Source organism: Canis aureus, chromosome X (assembly GCF_053574225.1).
Source record: "Canis aureus isolate CA01 chromosome X, VMU_Caureus_v.1.0, whole genome shotgun sequence".
In the NCBI taxonomy this organism is placed as follows: Eukaryota; Metazoa; Chordata; class Mammalia; order Carnivora; family Canidae; genus Canis; species Canis aureus.
Window position 1 is genome coordinate 15,008,680 of NC_135649.1, and position 26,399 is coordinate 15,035,078.

Consider the following 26,399-nt stretch of genomic DNA (forward strand, 5'->3'; position numbering starts at 1 on the left):
AATTGAAAAAGAAGGGCAGCCCGGGTGGCTCAGTGCCGCCTTGGGCCCAGGGCCTGATCCTGGAGACCCTGGATCGAGTCCCACATCAGGCTCCCTGCATGGAGCCTGCTTCTCCCTCTGCCTGTGTCTCTGCCTCTCTCTCTGTCTCTCATGAATAAATAAGTAAAATCTTTTAAAAAAAAAAGAAACGGAATCATCAAAGACCTATATTGATTAAGTATTTCAGGTTGTGATTTGTGGGATCAGAGCAGTAATCATAGTGGGGGGTGGTGGTTTCTTCTGACAGGCAAAATGCTAGGAAATAAACAATTTCTGTTGTGGATTACCAGAATAAGCCTTCATAAAGCCCAGTCATCAATAAAAGATCTGGTTTCTTTTAAGCATCTAGCCACAGCTGTAAAGTTAAAAATTGAGAAAATCAAAAGTAGGCAGGGGCACCTCTTGGTTTCCAATCAGGTTATGCTCTCAGGGCTGTAGGATCGAGTCCTATGTCAGGCTCTGTGCTCAGCGAGGATTCTGCTTAGGACTCTCCCTTTCCCTCTGCCCTTCCCGACCTCCCCCATGCTCGCTCCCTCTCTGGCTTGCTCTCTCTCTCTCAAATAAATCTTTAAAAACAAGTGGGCAGTGTGGTTCCAGCATCGCATGCTATATAGTTCTGTAACGCTGTGTCATTGTTTTCAAATAATATTTTCCAATAGACCATGTATACCTGTGATTTGAGGGGAAAGCTTCTAATAATGGCTTTTTAGGGGAAAAGACAGGTGCCCATCTTTAAATGATTATGCTAGTATGAAGTCAGTGATCGTTGGAGATCTGTGTCTGGTTCTAATAAGATCATTGAAGAGTGTGGAGTGATTAATGTTATTTTAATAGTAGATGCAGTCACGTAGACACCTAATCTGTAAGTTAGTGGCTTTAATGGGTTGTGTTTATTCATGAAAAATGAGACCCTAGGGGATCAAAATTAAAACTAAAGATTCAACTAAATCTTTTCATTTGTTTCCAAGAATTGGTACAGTACCCTGCCCATAGGCAGTCAATTAACATATGCCAATTAATTAGCTTTGTTTTTGTAAAGATTGATTTCCTAAAATTTCTAAAGAACAAGGATTCAGGGGATCCCTGGGTGGCTCAGCGGTTTGGCGCCTGCCTTTGGCCCAGGGCGCAATCCTGGAGTCCCAGGATCAAGTCCCGCGTCAGGCTCCTGGCATGGAGCCTGCTTCTCCCTCTGCCTGTATCTCTGCCTCTCTCTATGTCTATCGTGAATAAATAAATAAAATCTTAAAAAAAAGAACAAGGATTCACTCAAGAAGAACAATTATAGGTAAAAAGAAGTCATTTTACCTATAATTGGGGCCTGAGCTCAGAGCGTGCAGGGGTGTTGCTGTGAACTGCCATCGTGTCTGAAAAGCTTCGGTAGGGGCCATTAAATTGCAAGGGATTATTCCATTCAACACTGTTGGTCAGGTTGAGGAAATTAGGCCTTACCAGTGCCTGCAGCTGGCACTTTATTTTCATAGTTAAGATGCCTCACCATGTTCCCAAACCAGGATTGCCCAGCCGTCCTGTTTTCCTGGACGTTGTGCCGATTTTTCCAATGTTCAGAAGAGTGTCTGTCATTCAACTTACAGTTTAGTGGTACCTACACAGAGGATGGAAAAAGAGGTTGTGTTTCCCCCACAATTTTTTCCATTTTTACCCTCCAGCATTAAATTAGTGGTTCTCAGGATAAAACAGCTATTAAACCTGGGTGTGGGATGGTCTTACCAGGCAGTCCTTGCCTGACTAGAGAGCCACGTGTTCTCCAAGACTCCCTAGTGCCCTGTGATTACTCCTTCAGTACTTAGCTTGCCAAACAGTACTTGCAGGGCTCACTCTCCTGTTTCCTTAACCAGGCTGTGAACTCCAATGAAGAATATAGCTACATTGCATCCACTGCTCTATGCCTGGTGCTTAGCCTAGCATCTGAAATTTTCATGTGTATAGTAGGTGTTCAGTGTTTGCTGAATGAATGAAGGAATCAAAGGTCCTAATATCACAGGTACTGAATGACTCCCACAGAGTGAGAGTGGTCCCCAAAGAAGGTGTGCGTTCTCTAGTTCCATCCTCAAAACATAGGGGTAGCATAATCATCATGGGTGCTATGAATACATGCAAAGCATTAATACTCCCAGTTATGCTCCACATGTTAGCCTCGGGTTAGATGCCATATAATAATCATACTTAGATGTTAATTGCAAACCCTTTTGATTGGACAGTAAATAATTATCCTTTCACCATCATTATGCAGTATCACGACTCCCTGGCTAAAATCTGCTCGGGGTAGCAGCCCCTAAAAAGGCATAGGCACTTTCCCTACTCTCACCAAATTATACACGTAATCTCAGCTTCTCCTGTTTTTCTTTAACAAGGTGGTAAGATCCTGAATAAATGTTTTTTGCTCCTTTTTCATCTGTACTATTTCTGCTCCTTTCTTAATAGCTTCCCAATATATGTATGTATGTGTGTTTTCATCCTTCCATCCAAGCAATCAGTAATCCTCTGATTGCCTGATACTTGGCAAACACAGCCCCTGCCCTCTCTGAACTTATAATCAAACGGGGGAAACACACTTTGAACTGCTGATTACAACCAGATGTCTACCCAGGGTCCCCTTTGTACCAGTATCTGACCACTTCCATGAACAGGACTGTTGAAGAGCAATATTCTAAGAGCGTTCATAGACGTGCATATGAACAAAGAACAAGAAAGGCCTAGGAACGAGGATGCAGACAAGGAGGTGCACTAGAATGAGACACATTTTTAGTAGTCACTATCCAAAGTTAAGCTCTTGCGATTCATTGCCTGGCAACAGGAAAGGCGGCTTCACTCCTCAAAAGCTGAGAAAGAGCAGAGGAGGGGAAGAGCATCCCCAGAGAAATCCCCCAGGGATTTCTTAGCCAGATGTTTACAAACTATTCTTTAAATTCTGGAAGGTGAGGGATCCTAACCTGTGCTCTAAGGGTGATTGATTAAGGACAGAGGGAAAAACAGAATTGACTCCAAAAATGAATTCACTTGCCACCACCCCATTTTAGGAACCAAGTGCCTGGATCATCCACCCTGAAGCAGATTTGCTAGTGACTGCAGGCACGAATTGATTGGCATCCTGCTGTGGTTTCTACATGCAAGTGATGTGGCTCTGTTAGCAGCGGTCACTGTGCTGCTCTTTTACTCAGGTGCAAAGTAATTGTGCTTTATATAAATCCAAATGTCCTGCAATACTGCCATTGGGTCCTGAGTTGAAGACATCTGCTTAGAAAATTCTATACCTGATTAGGGGCGAGGCAGCCCTTTACATGTTGTCTTCACCTATTTATCAATCCTCCTGACAACCCTATGAAGAAAGTACTAATATTTTTCTCATTTTAAAGATGAGAAAACTAAGGTTGGAAGTTCCAGTCTGTGCCCGACATTACCCAGCTAGACCTGAGTTCTAATCATTGCTCTGAGTTCTAATCATTTCTGACCTGAAAGCCTGTTCTTTCAATCCGTATACAAAGTTGCCTTAATATGGAACATAAAATGAAGAAGAAAAGAATGTACAGTGCTGCAGTTCTGGGCAGCCATTTGCTACTGGCCATAGTTAGGATCGTTTATCTACTTTTTCCTTCACCTGTGTGCTGAAATCAACAACAAAGACGTTTGATTGACATGCACAGATTTTTTTAAAAAGGTTTTATTTATTCATGAGAGATGCACAAAGGCAGAGACATAGGCGGAGGGAGAAGCAGGTTCCCTGCAGGGAGCCTAATGCAGGACTCGATCCTGGGACCCCAGGATCACGCCCTGAGCCGAAGGTAGACGCTCAACCACTAAGCCACCCAGGCGTCCCAATGTGAACAGATCTTAAAAACCAGTTTCCATGAAAAGAACAACTAGAGACTTAATATACTTGTTGCCTCACTCTGTCACATAAGGGATCAGGATCTAGTTCATTAGTTTATATCCAAAAGAGACTGTCTTGCAGGGAATACAGCCAAACCTCTATACGGAGATCAGGGCCCTGAGCCTCTGCTCCTGGCTAGCCCATCCCAGGCATCTGGTTAGATACCATTACTTATGGGTCTACTCATTAGCATTGCAGTGAACTCCTGGTGTACCTACCTATCCACTTTCCGCAGCTGGCTGTGGTCATCTGGTGAGTGGAATAGTGGTACACTTTGCATTTATTGCTGCTGACAAAATCAAGTAAATTGATGTCAAATGTGATTTATAATTTAAACCATTCTTTTCTCTGTTTCCTTCACTATGGTTCCTTTCAAATTATTCCTTTCTCTAAAGAATATCTGAAGTGTAGCACCAAAGTGAGTTTTTTCTATCCCATTGTACTTAATAAGCAAGTTGTGGCATTTATTTCTTTAACATATCTCTTTCTTAAAAAAAAAAGTCTTTATTTTTGTTTTCATGAATTGAAGACAAAATGTGGTCCAGGGCAAATGCTATTATGACTTATTTTTACACTCTTGAAAACCATTACAGGCAGAGGTATGTACATAGCTGGCGATAGCTGAGTTCTGCACAGAGCCCATCTAGGCACAGACCACATTGGTTTGTAAGCCCTTATGAAAAATACATTGGAGTTAAACACTAGGTCCCTGGCTAAACTCCTCTTGATATTTTAGTGTTTTAATCTTTCTTTAATATGTTTTAATTAAATCATCAAAAATAATAGTGTCCTCTTTGGAAACAATGTATTTTTCATTTCTTCTGTTGTTCAGTACAACGAACTGACATTTCTCCTATGCTGAGGAGAAGATTGCACTTTCATATATTTTACCAAGATAAACCCGTGAAATTTACTAGCCATTTACTAGCCATTATTTGCTGCTTTTTTAAAAAAAGATTTTATTTATTTATTCATGAGAGACACAGAGGCACAGGCACAGGCAGAAGGAGAATCAGGCTCCATGCAGGGAGCCCGATGTGGGACTCGATCCTGGGTCTCCAGGATCAAGCCCCGGGCTGAAGGCGGCACTAAACCGCCGAGCCACCTGGGCTGCCCAAGGATTCGCTGCTTTCAATGATTAATTACCTGTTGGCAGGTAATTCTTTTTAGCTATTCAAAGGTATTCTTTTTAGCTATTTCCTTTCATCTTGACCTACCCTTTTTTATGAGTAACCTTTCATGTATAGCTCAAAAGAATTTTAGCAAAGGTTTATTTTGTTTCTTTGGGCAGAGATGCTAGTTTATAATTATAATGCAGATCATAACCACAGTGAAAATAAAAGCCCCAATAGCAAGTGGAGCCTAAATACTATTTTTTGACAGATCTATATCTTCAATGCTTATGCAAAGGCCTTATTAATCTGGAATAATTTGTCCATTTAATCCATCAGGCCAGTGACATTCATCCGTCTATTCGTTCAGCAGATCAAGGCACTGTTCCGCACACTGGAATAGAGCCGTGTACAAAAAACATAATCCCTGCCCTTGTGGAGCTTATGTTCTAGAGTAGGTTGACAGATGGTAGATAAATAAATTAATACATAGTTTGCTTTGGTGAATAAACAAGCTGGATTAGGGGATAGAGCAAGCTGAGATATAAGGACAGCTTCCGCATCGGTGGTCAGGGAAAGGCGCTCTGTGGAGGTGGCATCTGATAGACAAGAGGGAAGGGTTCAGGTGGATATCTGAAAGGAAAACATTCCTGACAGAAGTGCCATCGAATTCAAAGTCCCCGAGGTGAGAAGATGGATGGCATATTCAAGGGACAATCTGGGAAGCCAGTGTGACTGGCGTAAAATGCAAGAGAGCAAGTGACAGATGAGAACCCAGAAGTAGCCAGGATCTGAGAGAGTGTGGTCTTACCGTCCAAGGTTCGAACTTTGGCTCTGGCTGCAAGGGAGACGGGAAGCCACTGGAAGGTGCCGCGTGGAGGCGCGGCATGATTTGCCTTATGTCTTAAATGAAGGTTTCACTAGGAGTATGGCTTTTATCCACGATCTCCTCCAGCCCTCACTGGCTGTGCTTTGTTCCACAGCCGCAGATCCAACCTCAAACTTTAACCCCGCGTTGTGGGCATTCGCTCTGTGGGTCACCACGGAATTGGCAAGAATGTATAATTAGTTCAGTCATCCCATCCCCACTGCAAGGAGGAGAAAAACTAGTGCATTCATTTAACTCAGCCGTCAGCAATGCAGGAAAAACGACTCCCACTGAAGTGAGTCAGTAGCATCTTCATAAACCAAAGCAAGCATATTATGCCTTAAATGATGGCTCAGTGGCCTCAAGGAAGTAGCGCACCTTCCTAAGCACCTAATTTACTACCAGGCTGTGACTCAGGCTCAGGGAAAATTGAACCTATTATTGCTTACTGAAAATACAGTAAGCAACTGTGGATAAACATTGACACTATTTAGGACAGAGAGTCAATGCTGCGAAGAAGACAGATCTGTGATCTGCAGCAGTTCCCACACCGGCTTTGCATGTACGTCTGTCCTCCAGTGGTTGCTGCTTGCATACTCATCTCTTTGCTTTCCTGTTGGAGTTGCATATGTAATTTGATGTGTTTGCGCAAATACAGCACTGCAGCTCTAATGGCTTCACACCTATTTAATCTGCCTTCTCCTGTTCCTTTACTAATGCTAGAAAATTTGGAAAGTCCCTGACAACTGGGCATGGCCTATGGAGCCACCACCAAAGCTATGAGGTTTGAAACTGTGTTAGTGTTTGCTCAACATATTTATGCTGTCCTTTATTCTAGTCATTTAGCTTCGAGCCTCCCTGTTCATTCCTTTCCCCTATGATTTTCAGCAAATATCCAGCTTCTGTAAACATTCTCTCACTAGATCAGAATCGCAAGAAGTATAACTTCAGTGGTGCCAAGGTGTTTAAAGCATACTGTTTCTGGTGGTTGGCATACTAGTAATCTCACCATGCAGGAGGGTGGTTAAAAAATGGAACCTTGTTAACTCTTCCTCGGGCATATACTGCACAGTATCACTTGTAGTTCCCTACGATTACACTGACTCATGTTTGACTAGTCAGAGAATAGATGAGTTTTATGTTCTTTCAAGTACCATCATAATGGCAACTTTGGTCACTCCCTTGTGATCATGAAGGATCAGTTAGGTTTCAACATAAGCTATTGCCGTTCTAACCTACCTCTTGACCTAGGACAGCCATACTTTTTCCAGAGTGGTGAATGCTTAGCTGCCACTGCTGATGACACTATAACACTTAACTATAAGAGCTGAAATTACCAAATGAATCTTTTTTTTTTTTTATGAATCGTTTTTGAATGAAAGAAATGCTCAGTCAGGATGCTGGTTACCCATCGTGGATCTCTATCTGGCTGGGCCCACTGTAGACTCTAGAAGTCAGTTTGGGTCCATCCTCTCTGACTCTGAGAACATAGCTTGGGGCACTGCTTGAGTTCTGGCGGCAGCTTGGGGAACCTTCGTTGGACAACCATCTGGGGAAGGCGACTGCTATTCCCCAAGTGCAAAGCATCATAAGCGTCAGCATCTGGTGTAGGAAAGACAAAGTACCTGATAGGGCCCTCAAGAAGTTTTTGTTGACTTAAATGAGTATAATCCCCATAAAATGGTATCTAAAATAACCAGTCTTCGCAAGTCAGCCAGAGATTGGTACTGCACATTCGGCAAAACAATAACCGTTATATAAAGATGTTGTTCCGAGAAGCTGTGACTCACTAGGCAGATCACGCCACTGTGATTCTGTACACAAACCCGACTCCTTCCTGGGGCCGGAACTTTTACCTGCTTTACCTAGAGAACAGGGTAGAAGGGGCCTCCGAAAATGCCTTGTTTGATAGAAGCCAGCACGTGTGATTGAACGTCTGGTCACCAACCCTGAACACTTGGTGTGTGAGAGTCAACCAGAGAACAAGTCCGCGTCTCCTCTCTCCAGCGGTGGATTTCAGAGCAGAAAGAAAACGGATCCGTGGCAGGGAGGGGGAGGGAAGAAGTGGATGTCGAACCCACACCACCCGCTCCCTGGAGAAATAACTTGGGTAGAAAAGGAAAAGGCTGTGCATCTGGTACGCCCTGTCTTCCTGACAGCCGTCACCTCTCCGTCAACTATTTCAGTTGGAAGTCCCACATTTAACCAGTTTTGCCTGAAGCTAAGTGAGGAAGTTTAATTCTGGGGACTGTGATCTCCCCGAAGGGCCACATCCTCCTCTTTCTCTTGGGGAAGGAGCGTCGTTTGCACCCTCCTAATGCTGAGGAATAGAGCAGGCACCGTCACGTGGTGATATCCCTAGTTTGTTCCATCTGAGAGGTTAAAAAAAGAGAAGCAGCCCCAGTGCTAATGTGATTCATGGGTACGTGATGCCTTGGTGAGACAGTCTCTCATCGACCAGTCACGTGCATTAGGAAGAACCTCTGTATGGAGTCTCCAGGAGCCGTAAGACCAACCGCAAATCTATTGTGAGCATTTATAGTTCTAGCACTCTCGATTATCTTTTAAATAATACGAAGCGCATATTTGCCAGTATGGTTTTTCATCACCAGCCACCTGGTACAAATTAGCACGAGATAAATAATTGAGCTTTCTTCTGTACAGATGTAATTTCATTACCCCCTCTCTTGATGCTGGGAAGACTCTTCAGAAATAATCAGTTACAAAGTGCTTTTGCTTTCTAGCCAGTGCTGAGCCTGGACGTTTCTGACATGCTGACATTCGGCCCTTTTTCCTCTGCGTGCTGCGGAAAAAAAGAGATGCTGATTATTAGCAAGCACCCCCCGCCCCCCAAAGAATTGCTTGCTTGGCGTGTGGAACCATGACAGGAGGCAGCTCGGAGGCTCAAGAAGTGCAACTCGTTTTTGTTTTCTTTTGTTTCATTTTTTGAATGTAAAACGTCCTAGTACTGCAGAACATAAGGAAGAAGCTCAGGCGGGGATGAGTTACGTTTGCCCTGTGACCCAGCACTTCTCTCTTAATCACGGTGACCGTCCCAGCCTCCGAAGCACAGGAATTGGTTTGGAGGAGAGACTTTCCCATTCACAGGACAGATCACTGCTACTTTTGGTCCTGGCCTCATTTCTCCAATCTGGCTTAAGTGGAGGAATGCTATTGCTAGAGTTGTAGGGGAACATGTGCGAGATTGTGAAAGACCTTGAGGACTGTAAAAAATAGGATGTGATTTGGATGCATGTTTAGTATAAAAGTGCAATGATAAGATATATTAAGGGAGTGTCATGGTTCTGTTCACGGCATGAATATGACTGCAGAATTCATCTCTACTAGCTGTCTGGTTCAGCTTTTACAGCATGCAAATTTTCAGGGCCAGCTGTAAGAGCTTGATGGTAAAAGAACAAAGTAAGAATTGAAAATGTGAATGTAATTGTAAAGAGAGGGATTTTCGTGATCGAGATCACCGGAAGCACAGAATAATACTCGTTTTCACGGGTGACTATAGATTTATTTGTTATTTTGTTTGAGTTCTTTGAGACCACTTCTATGCTATATAATTACCTTAAGTTTTAAGTGTTCCTTGCAAGGATAATTTATGCATTTTGCATTCTCATGCAAATGCTTTAACAGTCTACACAGTTGAAAGTGAAAGCCAAAAATTATTCCAAATAGGTCGTGGTTGTGCAGAGCTTATGAAGTATTAATCATTTTTACAGATTCTCATCGTTTATATTATTTTCTTGCATTGTGTTTTCGACTACAGTAACACTTAGGTAACGAATATTTGAAAATTTAAATTACATATTTTGATAAAGAAGCGTAATTTGCCTATTTCAAAATTTAATGTCCTCAAAATCCCTTTGAAAAATTAATATAAAAATGGTACAGTATCTCAGGATAGACAGAACAAACCAAATTGAATTTAAGCTAAGCTACTGAAAGCTTTTTTGTGAATCATAGCTGGATACTTGGTCTAAACTCTCCTGAAAAGCATATTTTTAGAATTCAGGCTTCACTGTGGTGGTTTCTACACAACCATAATGTAAGATGATGGTGAGAATGCATGGCATCACTGGTGACGGCACTTTGGTCATAAATGGGGAACTGTTGTCGTGTTTACTGTGACATAGCTACACATCTAAGCATTACATTTCTCTTACGAAAATCCAATCCACTCTATGATAGCAGCATCCATTCAAAGTGTCTTATTTTAATGAATTTGCCCAGGACTTCTCTGCCATAATCCTGAGTTTCTCAAGAGACCTGGAGCTCTTTGTTGTCATTGTTTTTCCAGAGTTGGGTGTGTATTGCACATCGGAAAATCCTCAGGAAGAAATAGGCATACTCTTCTGTCTGGCTCCTCTAGAGAGGCTCACTTCATGGGAGAACATAACCAGCCCTGGGTGGCCTTTCAGATTTTACCCTGAGCTCAGAGCACAACTGGGAGTTTGGACAGGAAACAGATTTGTTTCCACAGAGGAAAAACAATTCACTTTTCCACCTTAAACCTCAATGGGGAGTGCATGGAGGGCAAGCATTTCTCAACGGTCACAGGATTATAGAATTAGGGGAAACAAATCATCACGCTGACTTTCTCTGTTTTCACTTTTTATTGTCTTTCGCTGTCCCCCACCTCATCTCTCTGTCTCTGTCTCTCTCCAACACACACATACCTTATCAGATGGATCTCTATGTCTCCTTCCCGTTACCCACATCTACACCTAAAGAGGCAGAAGCCTAGTTTCAGTAAATGTGCTCTAGGGTCGTCCCCTAAAACCCCCTAAGGTAGAAAGGTCACTGGAAAGAAAAAAAAAACTAAATTTGCTGAAATTCACTCATGAACATTTTGCAGTAAAAGAAAGCTTTTCGTGGCATAATGTAGGAGAACATCAAATCAACACACTCACGGAAAGCTCTCTGGCAAGGTGGGAAAGAAGTGGGCTGAGACAGGCCGATGGGCTTAGCCTGAGCTCTGTGGTAAAGCTCTTCCTTCACAGAACCAGTTAGGGCTGCAGGGTCCTAAGGGTTTGGCAGCCCTGGAAATGTCCCAGAGAGAGCTTGGGTTGCCTTTATAAGGACCTCTCACGTGTCAACACTAGCTATCTGAAACACATTCCGGCTTCCTCTAGAAGAAGCTGCTTCCCTGCTCTGGAGTTATTCTCTAGAACAAAGTGTGAAAACCAGGTTCCGGTTGATTAGCATCTCTGGTTCCATTTTTTTCAAAAGTAAAAAGAGTTCTCTAGAGAGAAGAAATAAGCCTACCAAAATCCATTATAATTATTACCTTTGTTATCATCATCACTATTCAACTGTCCCTTATCTGTCACTTGCATGCCATAACTGTGCAAGCAGTTGTAAAAAAAAAAAACTTTAAAAGTAGGCACTGCTTCAACACAAGGTGCTATTAGATTTTTCATTATTGTTGTTATTAGTAACCTACATTATGAAAGTAGAACCAGCAAAACAGTAGTTTAGAACAAAAGAAATGAGATAATAATGTTGTACTTTCTAGTGGCATAGTAATTAAAATGAGACATGCAAATGTCATTTGGCCCATTAATACTGGATTATTTCACCAATCTCTTTAATATCATGTGGGTTCCACTTATACACATTATAGTAATGCAAATTTTAGAATCTTGGGATATTTTAAGCCCCAAATTCAAAGCTTATGTATTATTAGCCTTGAAAAGGAATCGCTACTGAAAGCATACACTTAATGTGTAACTTGAACCCCTCCCAAAAGTGGAAAGGTGCCTCTTTGCTCATTTGTTTTCATTGACAACTGCTAGTTTTCTTTTTTTTAAGATTTTTATTTATTTATTTGAGAGAGAGAAAGAGAGTATAGGGAAGAGAAGGGACAGAGGGAGGGAGAGAGAATCTCAGGCAGACTCCTGCTGAGCATGGAGTCTGACACGGGGCTCGATCCCACAACCCTGCGATCATGACCAGAGCTGAAACCAAGAGTCAGACACTCAACCAGCTGACCCAGCCAGGCTCCCCCAACTGCGTTTTCATACCAGTTTCAAGTTGGTGTGGGGAGGATGCCGCATCTTCTTACATATCACATGATCTGAAAATGAAGGTGAGGAAAGGGACCCCATGGCCAGTGATCATATACACGTATGCTCGCTGCCTTCCATGGCCTCTGCAGTCCCTGCCGTGAGGCACAGGATTCCAGTCTCCTCTCACAGGTGCTGCAGCAGAGCACAGGTGAATTGCCCAAATTCAGAAAGCTGGAAAGTGGAAGAGGTGGGTTTGAGCAGAGCTTAGGGTTCAGAGAGGCAGGGCACGCCAGTAGGAGGAAGAGCTGGATATTCAGCAGACATTAGAACGGTCGTTTAGAGGAGAATTGACATCACAGCTTGTCCGTCTGTACAGTGACTAGCAAGGCACACTTGCAGCCAAATTTATAAAGGACTGGTTAAGGGCTTCTTTCCTGTTGTGGTTTTGTCTCTTGTGAAGTGGAAGTCTCTTCTCTCAGGCCAGAGGGATGTATTTATCACAGAGAGCTGCCATCAGGATGAAATCAGATTATTATATATATACAGGAACCTCCCATGGTGCTTGGCACACAGTAGGTGCATGGAAAATAGTAGTTTGGAATAAATCCTTCCATTTGTGTCTTGAATTAATGAGCTGAATTAATTAACTCAGACTTGTCAGTGACTGTCAGTAGCATCCTCATGTTAGCTCTTTTCAAGGGGCAAATGAGTTAGAAATGTACTGCCTTCATGGAAAGATGACTGTCCTTACAGCTTCCTATCCCTGGAAGCAGTTTGCAGGTGTCATACGATGTGGTGGTGGTCCAGTAGCCCTCTGTAACTCCTTTCTCATCCTTGATTTATTCTCATCCTTGACTAGGCCTTTGCACCTTGTCCTGCAATTCCAGGTTTTATGGTTTGAGGTGGAAGGTGTTTTTTTTTTTTTTTTTTTTTTTTTTTTTTTTTAATTTTTATTTATTTATGATAGTCAGAGAGAGAGAGAGAGGCAGAGACACAGGCAGAGGGAGAAGCAGGTTCCATGCACCGGGAGCCCGATGTGGGATTCGATCCCGGGTCTCCAGGATCGCGCCCTGGGCCAAAGGCAGGCGCCAAACCGCTGCGCCACCCAGGGATCCCTGAGGTGGAAGGTGTTAGTGACACGTTAGTGACTTCCATTTGAGCAGGCAGTATGGTCCAGCATTGCTCTCCTACTTGTGCAAGAGAAAAGATAAGTCTTCTTTGAAAGTCTTTGAAGAAGTAGATTCCTGGTTATTCTAAGTGTCTCTTCTGCAGATGCAGACCCTATCAAATTTAACACAACCACTGTCCAATACAAATCAAAATGACGATCCTCAAAGCTACCTGAAGTACTAGAACATCCTGTGCACCCATCTTGGTATGACTTCATTTTTAATAGGCCACCTACCTTGCTAGAGTTTTTTATTTGATCTATGAGGGAAGAACCTTTCTCCTTTGCATGACAGTTCATTGGATCTCTGGGAAAAGTTTTCAGAGTTCCCAGGATTTGAATTTGCACACAAGGAACTTGCAACAGCCACTTAAAAAGATACAACCTACTAAGCTTATTCTCTTGCTGACTACAAATACTTCCCAGGTCATTCTCTTGGAGATAGATTTAGATCCCACCCTGAAGTTATTACACTGAAGAGTACTGCCACAAATGAGAGAACACCATAGTAACAGAGAATATTTGCCCAATGGGCACAAATTAATTCTGGTAAGCAGCCAGAAGACAAGGAAGTTTATTTTTAGAAAGCATATCTGATATTTGATTCCCCTCTCAAAACACATAGGTCAGCCATTCTGTAGGAAAAACCAACATCCAGAGGTAATGCACATCACAGACAAAAAAAAAAAAGTTTTAGGGAGTTATTCAGCTAAGAGAAGTATTCTTCCCTTGGGAAAAAAATACTTCGCTGCAGTCTTTCATTATACAGTGATTCAAGATTTTAATCTGGTAAAATTTGAAAATTAATGTGCTGGTCACACAGTCTCTCTGCAATGTGTCTTCCAGAACATGATGTCTTCTGCTACCTAATTGCATTGCCTAAACAAGCTGTATTCTTCCGCAAGGGGTGGGTCACACCAATACTGTCTTGAACCAATTACATAGCCTTGGAGACATGTGGCCCATCCATCTTCCTTACAAATCCTAGCAAATTACTTCCATTCCAAAACCTATTTGCTGACCAGGTTTGGAGCTGCGTGAGGCCTTGGGATCACAGAATTTTTCTATTTTGACAAAAACAACCCCTCTTAGGCTTTGTATGGCATGCATTGTTTTTGTTTTGCCTCCTGCTTTTTTCTAGCTTATTTAAGTGTATGTAAAAATAAAACAAATCGCTTAGTAAAATTTGGCAGCCCGAGTAATCCACTGCATGAGACTGCTTTACAAAAATACATGAAAATCCAAAACAGGCCAATACAAAGGACTAAATGAACCCCAGGCGTAAAATGTGGTCAGATCTGTGCCCTGATTGTTTTAAACAGGCCACTGATTGATAAGGTCCTTAATACTTTTGTTGTTGTTGTTGTTGTTATTTTGGTTTGCGAAGAATTTAGAAAAAGCAATACTGTGCCGGCATATTTTGTGGGGTCAACATACGATAAATCAAAATATCTTATGAAATATCCTGGAATATGTAAATGGTATCAAGAAATTTCACTGTACCATATGAGGAAAAATCATCCCATATCCATTTTCTTAATTATAATTTGCATTTCTTTACAAACAGTTGCTAAATAGCATGTGTACTTTGAAGTCATTTTGTTGCATGGTATTTCATGAAGCCCATTTGTAAGCACCTCATTTTTTTTACTGCTGTGGCTGGAAGCAGTGCAGCCTTTGCAGCCCGCTGCAGACAGAAATGAAAAATGAAAGGCAAAACGGTTTTCTGGGAAGCAGGCTTGGAGGAGAGCACTAAACACAAAGTGTAATTCATGTACAGTCCTAATTTGGGGGCAGAATTTATCTTCTCCCATGTTAATAAAACATGTATAAGCAGACCCTTTATAAATGGATTTCCGGAGTGAAGAAGAACCTTGGAAAGAAACAAGAATGTATTTCTTTTGCCCTGGTTTTCTGGGCATATATTTTGAGAAGTCATCCCACATTTCATGTTTATGGAGCTGTTTTCACACGCCTCGTCTCATCGGATCCTTGTACAACAATCCAGTAAGGTCAGCAAGACTGGCAGGGTTACCCACCTCCCATTGTAACAAAACTCAGGCTAATAGAAAGTAATTGAAATGTTTGGCTATTTGCAGACCCAGAGACCAAGAGGATAAGTTTTAATGCCCCTATCTTGGTTATTAACAAGGAAATCTATTCTTACAGCTTACACAGTGTTTTGTCTTTATTATTCCCTCTTACCATTTTGCATTCTGTCCCTCCTTCCCTCTCTCCTTCCTTCCCTCACGGCCCGTCCTCCCTCTTCCTCTCCTCCCTCTGCAGTCGTCTATGCAGAGTATTGCACACTTCACCCCTGGTTGGACCTGTACACGGGAGCTTCCAAGCTCCCTTCATATGTTATTCTGCTCTTTCATTTATTTATTTCATCCTATGTGTACTAATCATGGACTCTAAGCCAGGCCTGATGCTAGGAGCTGCCCTCAAGTATCTCACAGTCCACAGGATATTTGAATGAACAAACCATTGACTGTTGATCATGAATTAATAATTTTGCTTACCCGTGTTGCACTGGGTGAGTATCGATTCCTTCCCCTCCCCCCCCCAGCCTCTCCCTTCCCATTCTTTGATCTTAATAATAATGAAGTTCATTCACATCACATATACCCTGGGAGAGAACATCAAAGTCTTGAATATAATAATTAATCCTGGAGTTTGAAATTACTGATTGAGGGGAGACCTATATTAGAGAATATAGGTAGTTACAGTGTTCCCCCCCCATGGGTCTGATTTATGTTTTAAGAATCTATTTTTTAAATTTTTTGACAGAGTTGAAAATCTAATTTTAATTTGCATAGTATTTTCATGAGTCTGGGGACTAATTGATGCACATGAGACAGACATGCTTAAGTAACCTGCAAACTTTAAATCTGGAAAATTGTCATCCGACCATGGCTCAGAATTAGAAGAGTGACCCTTGCTTTTGTCAGTAATTGTTAAAATAATTGGATTGTCAGGCTACTGAAAATGTGGCCGGAAGACAGGACCAAATGAGAAGATTAAAGGGAAAGATGAGTAGTTACAGTATGTTTATAGAACCTGATGAAAGGAAGATACTGTGTTTTACTACGTTTGTTTTTTTTTTTAAGTTTCTCTGAAAGCTCACTCACATATCTATAGACTGTGTTCATCTCCGTGTTCTGTGGTACCTGATGTAGAAAGCGTTATGTGTGAACAAGACAGAATGTATTGAGAAATACTCATCTAGAGCAGGATGTGTGCACTCAGCATGTGTGTATGTGAAAGGCTACGCTGGACGTGTGACACTACTGCTGTCACAAGCTGTGTTCACTGGCCCAAGGCTTAGTGTTGCCATCTTACATATGGACATCCTCAGTAGACTCTATTACTCTCTTGAGACCCAAGGGAATCAGTGCAGCCCATTTGAAAAATATATCTTTTGGGGCACCTGAGTATCTCAGTGGTTGAGCATCTGCCTTTGGCTCAGGTCATAATCCTGGGGTCCTGGGATCGAATCTTGCATCAAGCTCCCCACGGGGAGCCTGCTTCTCCCTCTGCCTGTGTCTCTGCCTCTCTCTGTGTGTCTCTCATAAATAAATAAAATCATCAAAATTTTTTTAATTAAAATACCTATTTCAAGAGAAGTGCATTAAAAGGAAACATTTACAGTATACATGGCAATCTTCAAAGCTTCCCATCCTACTGACATATCAACTCAAATGAAGCACTGCCACCTGATCAGTGGTACCAGAACTGAAAACACAACAGCAAGGGGGAAAACGTATGAAAAATCTGCTACTGAGGCCCATGCCTGCCACATTAATCAGAAAGGCATTTTGTCATGGCATGTGTATCTTGCTTTTGCAGCGGTGTGTAGGGCACTGAGATGATGGAAATGACGGATAGAGACATTTCACTCTCACCCTTTTGGTTCTGGTGACCCAGGGTGCAGGTACACACAGCACCTGCTGAGTGACACGGCCCCTGCTTGGCTCCCCCCAGCCGAAGCACCATCACAGCCCATGCTGCTCCCAACCTGGTTCCCGCTCCAGGAGGCCAGAGACGTACTGCACCCTCTCCATCCTTTGCTTTCTGTGCCAGGGGCAACCCAGGGCCCTGTTGCTCCTTCTGACCCTAATAGACAAAAGCAATTGACACAGGTCCAAAGCCTTTTGTTCCTGGGGCAAAGATTCTTTCTGGCCACCATTGGGTCTGGGAGTTGTTTGCACATAACCGACGTTACCGATTATATGAATGCTTTCATCATTGCCTCTCAGTCTGTGTAGAGGTCATGAGCCCTGATTAGGGCAGCTGACCATGACCGTTTGTGGCTGTAAATATTCTTCAGTCCATTCTGTGAATGTGATACGGATGGTTTCAGATGTTTTATCCCTGTCAATGATATTCCAAACTCCAAAAATCTATTTCCCCCTTAAGAGTGAATAAATTAGTAAAAAAGAAATGCTGGATTTTGCTCCTGGATCTGCTCACTTTGCATGGATTCTTCTTCCTTATACAACATATAATCATTGTAACTAACTGGTACGGATTCCTCAGATAAAAAGGTTCAATACTCACCAAGAAAGCACTAACCTTGAACTTCAAGAAGAAGAGAGATGATGAATCAGAGGCAATTTAACGACAGGTTGATTACTTCATGAGCTAAAAAGACATTATTCCTCTGGAAAAAAAATACAGGTATGCGAGAGAAACAACTTTTAGGAGAAATCCATGCATAAAAAGTTGTAAGGTATAAAGCACCTTTTCTTATGTACTCATGCCAAGTCACTTCTCAGTGGTTGCCCAAGGAATGCATGGCATCTTTTGCCACCGTTCATTCATTCATCGTGATAGCAGATATTTATCTCATGCATATGGAATACTGAAGAGTGATGCTGTCACTCTTTTGGGTCTACGGTGTGTCAAGGCCATGATGGAACCTTTTTCAAGAGCACGAGTAATCCTCTTCCCAACAATCAAAGGAGCCGACTGCTTGCCATATGTCTACCTGGGCATCCTCCAGATGGGGCTTCCCTGATAGGGTCAAGCCCACTATCTGTTATTTATGTGAATCAGTGCTGAGGCCCAGAGAGACAACCATACCCCTCTTCCCTTTGCTAGTCCTTCCTGTGTTGGGTGGGATGTTCACATTTTTCCACACTGGGTAAAAATGAAGCCTCCCCTGCCTACTCATTCCAACACTGGATAAAATGACACTGTCACACACAGAGAACAGAGCACTCCTTTGGTTACTTCAACATTCTTTTTTTGGCCTCATTTTCCTCTCTACTGAGTTTCTGAGTCCAAATTTAGTGGTGATGACTAAGAAATTGCCAGGATGTGACAGAGCATTCAGTTCATTGAGTCCTTCCTTGCCATTTTTCAATAGTTGTAACAATCGCCAAGTTTCTCCTCCTAATGTTGTGCCAGTATCTCTGTAGTATCTGTTATTCTTAACAGATACTAAATCGCGCATGCAGGATCTGTCCGTGCAATGACAGCCTCCTTCTGCAGACAGCCGATCCCATATGGTATTAAGGAAGTTCCCTGCAGACTTTTTACTGGTTGAGACTTTCGAATCCTGGAATTTCTCATGCTGAAATCTGACTCTCTGCAAGCCAAATCCTATAGACAATGGTCAGGTGGTCTGCTGCGTGCTAGGCAATATGACCAGTCATCGGTGAGAGTGGAAGGTGGGTCCAGAAAATGTTCCCTGCCATCTGGAGCCTGTCACGCATACGCCTGAGTCACGGGACCAGCTAGAGATGTAGGTAGGGTTTAAGGAAGCACAGAGACCAGTGTCATGCAGTTCTGACTGAAAGAGAGCCTCTATCTGAGCCAGGCCATGAGAGGTGAGAGGACAACCGGCGGGCGGAGAGACAGAAGTGTGACATTCTCGGGGAGCCAGATTTGAGGTGAATAGTCTGGAAATAAGGATCTCCTACTGAGCGGACGGAGACTTGGTATTCCCTCACTGCCACTATAGGGCTCCCATGTGCCCTGCCCACCCTTCTGCAGGCGGGGGTAGACACCGGTCGGTTGACAGGTGGAAAGCACGGTGTAGAAGGAGGAGTCACCTGAGCCCCGTGGCTTTGGTTTAAAAGACACACAAGTACACACAGAGGTTTAGAAATAAAGAGTTGGCTGGTCAACTTGCATGTTACTGACAAGGGGTTATTGGGATTATTTTCTGATGGGACTAGCATGTCACTAAAGCAGGCCTTTTGATATATTAAAATTTTTTAAAAAGAAAAAAAAGTGTTACATTCTAAGCAAAGGAAATTAGTGGCATCTGGAAAGGGAATGAGGCACCCATGAGCCTGCGGCAGAGGATGAGGCTGAAGTCGTGGTAGTGGCTGAGTTGTGGAGAATTTTAGATGCCACATCAAGTCGTGGTTTGTACTGCAAAACGGGCGGAACTGTCCACAATGCCTAAGGAAGGGGATTTTATGTGCCAGCAGAAGGGGAAAAGCCAGTTAGCGCGGTTATTACCGCAGGCCAGCAGAGAGGTCAGAGGGCACAAGCTACGACACTTGCAATGGAAATGAAAGGGAGAGATCGTGGGCTGGAGGGATTGTGGGTGAACTTCAAGGTCGCCTCAAGTTTTCCGTGGGAGCAGCTGCCAGGATAGGGTGGTGGGTGATACTGAGACACGGGGGCCCCAGAAGTGGAAGTTACAGAGACTGTAGCCCTGGGCTTCCAGTAATATCCTTCTGCTTTTTCTGTTCTGAATTCTTACCCACCCTTCAAAGCTCACCTAGGATGACACCCTCCCTGTGAAGCCCATCCCTCCGCTGTCCCCCAGTCCGAGTGAAGCGGGCTTCCTCTGTTCTTGTAAAACACCCCCTGTCCGTCTCCCCCGCTGAACCGAATGGCAGCACACCTTGTGTTCCAAATCATTTGGGTATCTGGCCAACTCCTGCAAAGACATGGCAGGCTTTTTGAGGCTACTTGTTTACCTGTGAACTGTGACGCCACCCAAGCATCCAGTGGATCGTCAGAAACTGCGTATGAATGAATGCATGAATGCTGCCGTCACACAGAACATTAACTGCAGCCCTTTTCGGGGACCGACCTCAGCACATGGTCATCCCATCCCACCGTTTGGGAGTCGGTGATACAGTATGTTTATGCGCCTACCCAGTATCATTCACCTCGATCATATATGTTCTTGACAATATTTATTTTTGAATGGTTTATGAAAGTAAAACTCACCTTCCAAGGATGAGATTTTTTTTATTTCCCAAATACTGATTTCTTTTTTTTTTTTAAAGATTTTATTTATTGATTTGAGAGAGAAAGAGAGTGCAAGCAGGGAGAGAGGCAGAGGGAGAAGCAGACTCCCCGCTGAGCTGGGAGTCTAGTATGGGGCTCCATCCCAGGACCCTGAGATCATGACTTGAGCTGAAGGCACATGCTTAACCGACTGAACCACCTAGGCAGCGCCCCCAAAGGGTGATTTCATTCCTAAAGAATTTCAGCAATGTTCTATGCAACAGTCTTCATCACTAGAAGAAACGTGGAGATTTTAGTCAGATTTCTTTGTAGGCATTCATTGGATTTCCCCGTGTTCCCCTACGAAGGGAAGTTTTCACAGCCCATGAAGAAACGTGGGTTCGTTCCCACAGGTGATAGTTGCCTTGGAAATACATTTCTTCTTGAGCAGGTCGAATTTGTGTGAATCCTTGGAGGAGCTACCAAGTGTGGCTGAAATAACCCCAAAAGATGACTCTCATCTGTGCTGTGGAGGCCAGATGGGGAGAATTGGTGAGATAACAGAGTCAAACTGGTTCTGTGGATTCCTGGAAGAAAATGTGGCTTAACTTTCAACACAAGGCTGCCTCATTTGAGGAATCTGTCCCTCTTTCCTGAAGTGACCCCAGATTCTGAGAGCACTTCAGATTCTGTTCTGCAGATAGCATGCATTGCTTCAACTGAGATCTAACATGAAAATGAAGGAAGCTAGGGCCATGGAGGCATTGTTCATAAAGGGCTGGTGTCCAGAAATCATACGATATTTTTACAAGGGTTTTTTTGTTGTTGTTGTTGTTGTTTTTTAGGGTTTTGTCAGAAGGTATTCCTGATAACAGCAACTTAGCCAATACCTAAGATGGCTTCCTCAGTGCCACTGACACACGTAGCTCAGTTAGCATTCTTCTCGTTGTCTTCGACCGCACATGGACCCCCTGCTACTCTTTGGGTTACTTAGGGATTAGAATCTGCTCTTCATTTCATTTGGCTTACAAATGGCTATTTTTAATGGTTGGTTATTGCATATGCAAAAATCCACAGAACTTAAAAGAAGGTTTTTAGTTTGTTTGTTGTTTTTGTTTTGTTCCTGAGATAGTCTGTTGGATTGAGAACCCTTCATTTGTATGGGCAGATCCAAAGAAAACATGGTCAAGAACATGGCAGAAATCCCATTCCAGGGTTCAAAGTCCCCTGGGCTTCTCTCTCATGTCTGCTTGTAGAATTACTGTAAATTCCTTGCTTCTCTATTGATTTGCTTGTAAACATTACTGTAAGCCAAGGATGAGGTGAGGGGAGAATATTTTTTCCTTTTTTAAGTCCAGGTCCAATGATTAAAAAACAAATCAATTTGGTTTCCCTAAAAGTGAAGGGTAGCTTTTCTTGGTAGCAACTCCCTACAAATGTAGGCAGCCAGTAATGTCACATTGTAACACAGATTTTAGCCTCAGGCCGTTGACAATTATAGTGTATGGTAACTGAAGAATCTATGAAAATTAAGTAGAAGGACCAAATGTTTATTTTCTCATATTTAATCCTGAAGGAAACAAAGCTCCATGTGACAGCTTTATACTTGTCTTTTCAATCTTTAGCTCTTGCATTTGTCCAATATATTACAGTTATGTAGCTTGTTCTAATTTTTCCATTATCTTCTTACAAAGAGAGATAGTCATTGATCAGTAGCACTTGCACTTAGGGCTTTTTCCAAAGCATCACGTGAAATGTTATATATAGTCTTGGTTTCCAATGATAATAGTTTATGCTGTTAAGATAGAGCACTGGTCATAGAAGCTTGTACAAACTATGTCCTCAACTCCTGAAGGACAATACCACAGGCTTCTCCACAAAATTCACAGCTGTAAATATTGAGCTTTGGTTTATTGACTTTTCTTGCAGGAACATTTTACACCTGAGTGCAAATTCAAAGAATCAGTGTTTGAAAATTATTACGTGACGTATTCATCGATGATATACCGCCAGCAGCAGTCCGGCCGAGGGTGGTATCTGGGTCTGAACAAGGAAGGGGAGATCATGAAAGGAAACCATGTGAAGAAAAACAAGCCTGCAGCTCACTTTCTGCCCAAACCACTCAAAGGTAAACCTCATACTATTAGGAACTATGGATTTAGAGTACCCATACTTTCTCTCTCTCTCTCTCTCTATCATAAATAAATAAAAATTTAAAAAAAAGGATCCCTGGGTGGCGCAGCGGTTTAGCTCCTGCCTTTGGCCCAGGGCGCGATCCTGGAGACCCGGGATCGAGTCCCACGTCGGGCTCCCGGTGCATGGAGCCTGCTTCTCCCTCTGCCTGTGTCTCTGCCTCTATCTCTCTCTATCATAAATAAATAAAAATTTAAAAAAATAGAATACCCATACTTAATCCTTCATCACACTTCTCTAAGTAGAACGTAATTCTTCCTCGTTAAAGGCAATTATACAGAAATTCAGTAACATTTTATAACACTTAAAACATGAAGCATTGACAATAGCATCCAATCTTCTGATCTGAATTTTCCCACAGTACACCTATAGATAGTAACACCTTGCTTATGTGGGAGCAGCTTGATGGCTAACTCAGGACAGCCAAAAACCCCAAATTACACCAAAATGGTTCCTGGACAGAAACACAGATGCTAAAACGTGCACACACTTAACACTTAATCCCTTTAAGGGCCCAGCAATATCATCCCAACAGTTTTCATTATACTTTGTCTGCAGCCATCGTTGGCAGATTAGTAGCAAACTGGAAAGGGTAAGGGATGGAAGTGGGATGCAGAAGATAAGGATGTCGGAAGTAGCTGAGACGTGGTAGAGAAGGGTTAGAGCACGCGGGCAAGGCAGAGCAAGACATCCAAGAGGTTGCCGGCCTGGGGTTTGGATCAAGGTGAAAGTGGCAACAGACAGCCCCATCAGATCTGCAGAGCACTGCTGAGCAGCAAATGTTCTGTGGCCAGGCTGCTTGGATTCGAATCCCAACTCCACTCTATACGAACAGGGCGGTCATGGGTGGATTATTGACCTGTGTGTGTGCCTCAAATTCATCAACTGTAAAGTGTGGATAGAGCACTCGAGTCACAGGCTTCTCAGGTGGAACAAATGAGGTAGTGCATGTGAAGTGCTTTGGATAGTGTCTAGTACGCTGTAGGTGCCCTGTAAGTGTAAGCTAGTATTGTTACTCACGGCACCGCAATAACAAGATTTACCGCTTCCTGCATTAAGAATTGCACTAATATTTAGATCCTTGGAGAACGAATGTCCTTTTCAGTATGATAGAAATTGGTGTTTTAAAATGTTTTAAATTTTAATATTTGGCTTGCACAGCATGCTGTAGATTATATTTAAACTTCTAAGAGCTTTATTAAATGCATTTTTCATCAGTCCCCTCATGTACATAACACATAAGTGAGGGCAACGAGGCATTAGAATTCTTTGCACACGACTGCACCAAGCCCAGATCTTGCTTAAGCCAAGCCAGCCTATTGTCGGCCGAGTCCTTGAAGGCAGCATTTTCAGCGTGCATCCTAAAGCACGGAAGCCTTAGTAACCGGACGAGAAGCTGAGGGCCAGTGCGGGGTGCACGTCCGAAGGCCACTGACCCGATGTTTCTGTGCTTTCCAGTGGCCATGTACAAGGAGCCGTCATTGCACGACCTGACCGAGTTCTCCCGATCTGGAAGCGGGACCCCTACGAAGAGTAGAAGTGTCTCCGGCGTGCTGAACGGAGGCAAATCCATGAGCCACAACGAATCAACGTAGCCAGTGAGGGCAAGACAAGGGCTCTGTAACAGAACCTTACCTCCAGGTGCTGTTGAATTCTAGCAGTCCTTCACCCAAAAGTTCACAGTTGTCAATGACGTTTACCAAACAAACAGGCAGAGTGCACTAGTCTCTCTGCCACTAAAACCTTCCTATCATCCATACTAACGCCCCATAATTTCAATTGAGCTTGTGCAGCAGACTGCCAAGCGCCATCAGTGGTGAACTAAATCCTGGAGAAGGACTGCCCAATTTCTCATGATCTCACCTGTGCTTTGGGGATGGCAAGCCAAAAACATTTCACAGCACTAATGCCGATAAAAATTTGCTCTCCAACCAAGAAAATTTAAAAGACCACAATTGCTCTTCAAAAACTAAACTAAACTAAACTAAAACAAAATTAACTGCTTAAATGTTTTGTAGGGGCAAACAAAATTATGTGACTTGTGTTGTTTTCTTGGCTTAATGTTTTCTATCTACGCTTGATTCAAATGTATTTACTTTGGTATAGTGCAACTTTATGATTTCTGAAATTCAATGGTTCTATTGACTCTGTGTCACTTAATCCAAATCAACCAAATTCAGGGTTGAATCTGAATTGGCATCTCAGGCTCAAGGTAACAGTGTTCTTGTGATTCTACCAATTTTTTTTTTTTTTTTAGATTTGTAGTGTATCCTGGTCAAGTTCTTGTGCTGTATTCTGTGCATAGAAATTGAGGTGTATTGTCAACCCCAGTCAGTAAAGATTACTTAAAAAAAAGATTATCCTCAAGTGTAGATTTCTCTTAATTCCATTTGTGTTACCATGTTAAACTACTGTTGTGGCTTCTTGTATAAAGACAGGACCTGTGGAACTGTGATGTCGTCTTTTGTGTTGTTAAAATAAGAAATGTCTTATCTGTATATGTACGAGTCCTCCTGTCATTGTATTTGGCATGTGAATATTGTGTACAAGGAAATGTTAAGACTGGTTACCCCTAAACAACATATACTTATACTTGCTTCTGGAAAAGTGTTTAAGACTTAGCTAGGTTTCCATTTAGATCTTCATATCTGTTGCATGGAAGAAAGTTGGAATCTTGGCATAGAGTTGCATGACGTGTAAGATTTTGTGCATTAATAATTGTTAAAATCTGTGTTCCAAAAGTGGACATAGCATGTACAGGCAGTTTTCTGTCCTGTGCACAAAAAAAGTTAAAAAAAAAGTTGTTTAATATTTGTTGTTGTATACCCAAATACGCACCGAATAAACTCTTTATATTCATTCAAAGAAATCCTTCGACGTGTATTTATTGTCTGTCACGTGCCATTAACCATCATAGAAACTGGTGCTAAACATTGAATTATGTATATAAGGTCACTGCCTTTGGTCTACAGTCTAGAGATTCAGATTAACATGAACACCCTTTAAACTGAGGCTGTTACCAGTTATTGGACTTGGACTTCAGATTGGAACAGAGAATTCTCATTCCCAGTGAGTGATGGAATTATACAAATGAGACCTGTGTTCTGGTATTCTCTCTGCCATTCACACTGTCAGTTCCCCTCTCCCCTGGTCATTTCTCTTGGAGGAGGGGGAAAGCACAGGACTGCATAAAGGCTTTTCCACCTCCAAAGGCTGAAGGAAAATGTAAGCATTTTTTAAAATTTATTCATGATAGACATAGAGAGAGAGAGAGAGAGATTGAGAGAGAGGCAGAGACACAGGCAGAGGGAGAAGCAGGCTCCATGCCGGGAGCCCGACGCGGGACTCAATCCTGGGACTCCAGGATCGATCGCGCCCTGGGCCAAAGGCAGGTGCCAAACCGCTGAGCCACCCAGGGATCCCCAGCATTTTTAATGTCAGTGAGTTCACACTAGTTCCCCAAAGCTGCCACCACCTGGCAACACCTGCTTCAGGAGTAGCCGATACATGAAGGAAAGAGTGGAGAACAGGTAAAAAACATAATCGACTGGTGCTTTCCGTGGCATCCATCAAACAAGGTTATTGGGGCCCTGGGCAGCATGCTTTTGCACAGAGGGAAGGCTCCCCGTTCCTGAGATGTTTGGGCCAGCTTCAGTGGGAGCTCTTCGCCCAGCCCAGTCATCCAGAAATGGCATCCTAAGCCCTCACCCTGCCTGAGCTCCGAAGTCTGCCTGCATGAAGTGAGGCTGCCCGCCTAGCTTGGATTCAGTAGCCTTGTATTAAGTACCATGAATAGAATCACTCAACCCTTATTAAGTCTTACTGATTTTCAATCAGTAGAGAAAAGTAATGCATTGTCTCCCTCTTGTTCCGAGGACTTTCAGGTTTGGTTACTGACTATTTTGGTTGCTTT

The 26,399-nt window shown here is 42.8% G+C and overlaps 1 protein-coding gene across 4 annotated transcripts in view; it reads left to right on the plus strand.

Annotated features, from left to right (window-relative positions):
* Nucleotides 1-25,355, plus strand: part of FGF13 (fibroblast growth factor 13) — a 502,053-nt gene extending 476,698 nt beyond the window's left edge. For all 4 annotated transcript variants that reach the window (XM_077890187.1, XM_077890186.1, XM_077890189.1 and 1 more), the window contains 2 exons: nt 22,223-22,421; nt 23,945-25,355. In XM_077890187.1, the coding sequence (XP_077746313.1) occupies nt 22,223-22,421; nt 23,945-24,081 (336 nt within the window). In that variant the 3' untranslated portion in view covers nt 24,082-25,355. The remainder of the gene's footprint in view (nt 1-22,222; nt 22,422-23,944) is intronic.
* The last annotated feature ends 1,044 nt before the right edge of the window (nt 25,356-26,399 follow it).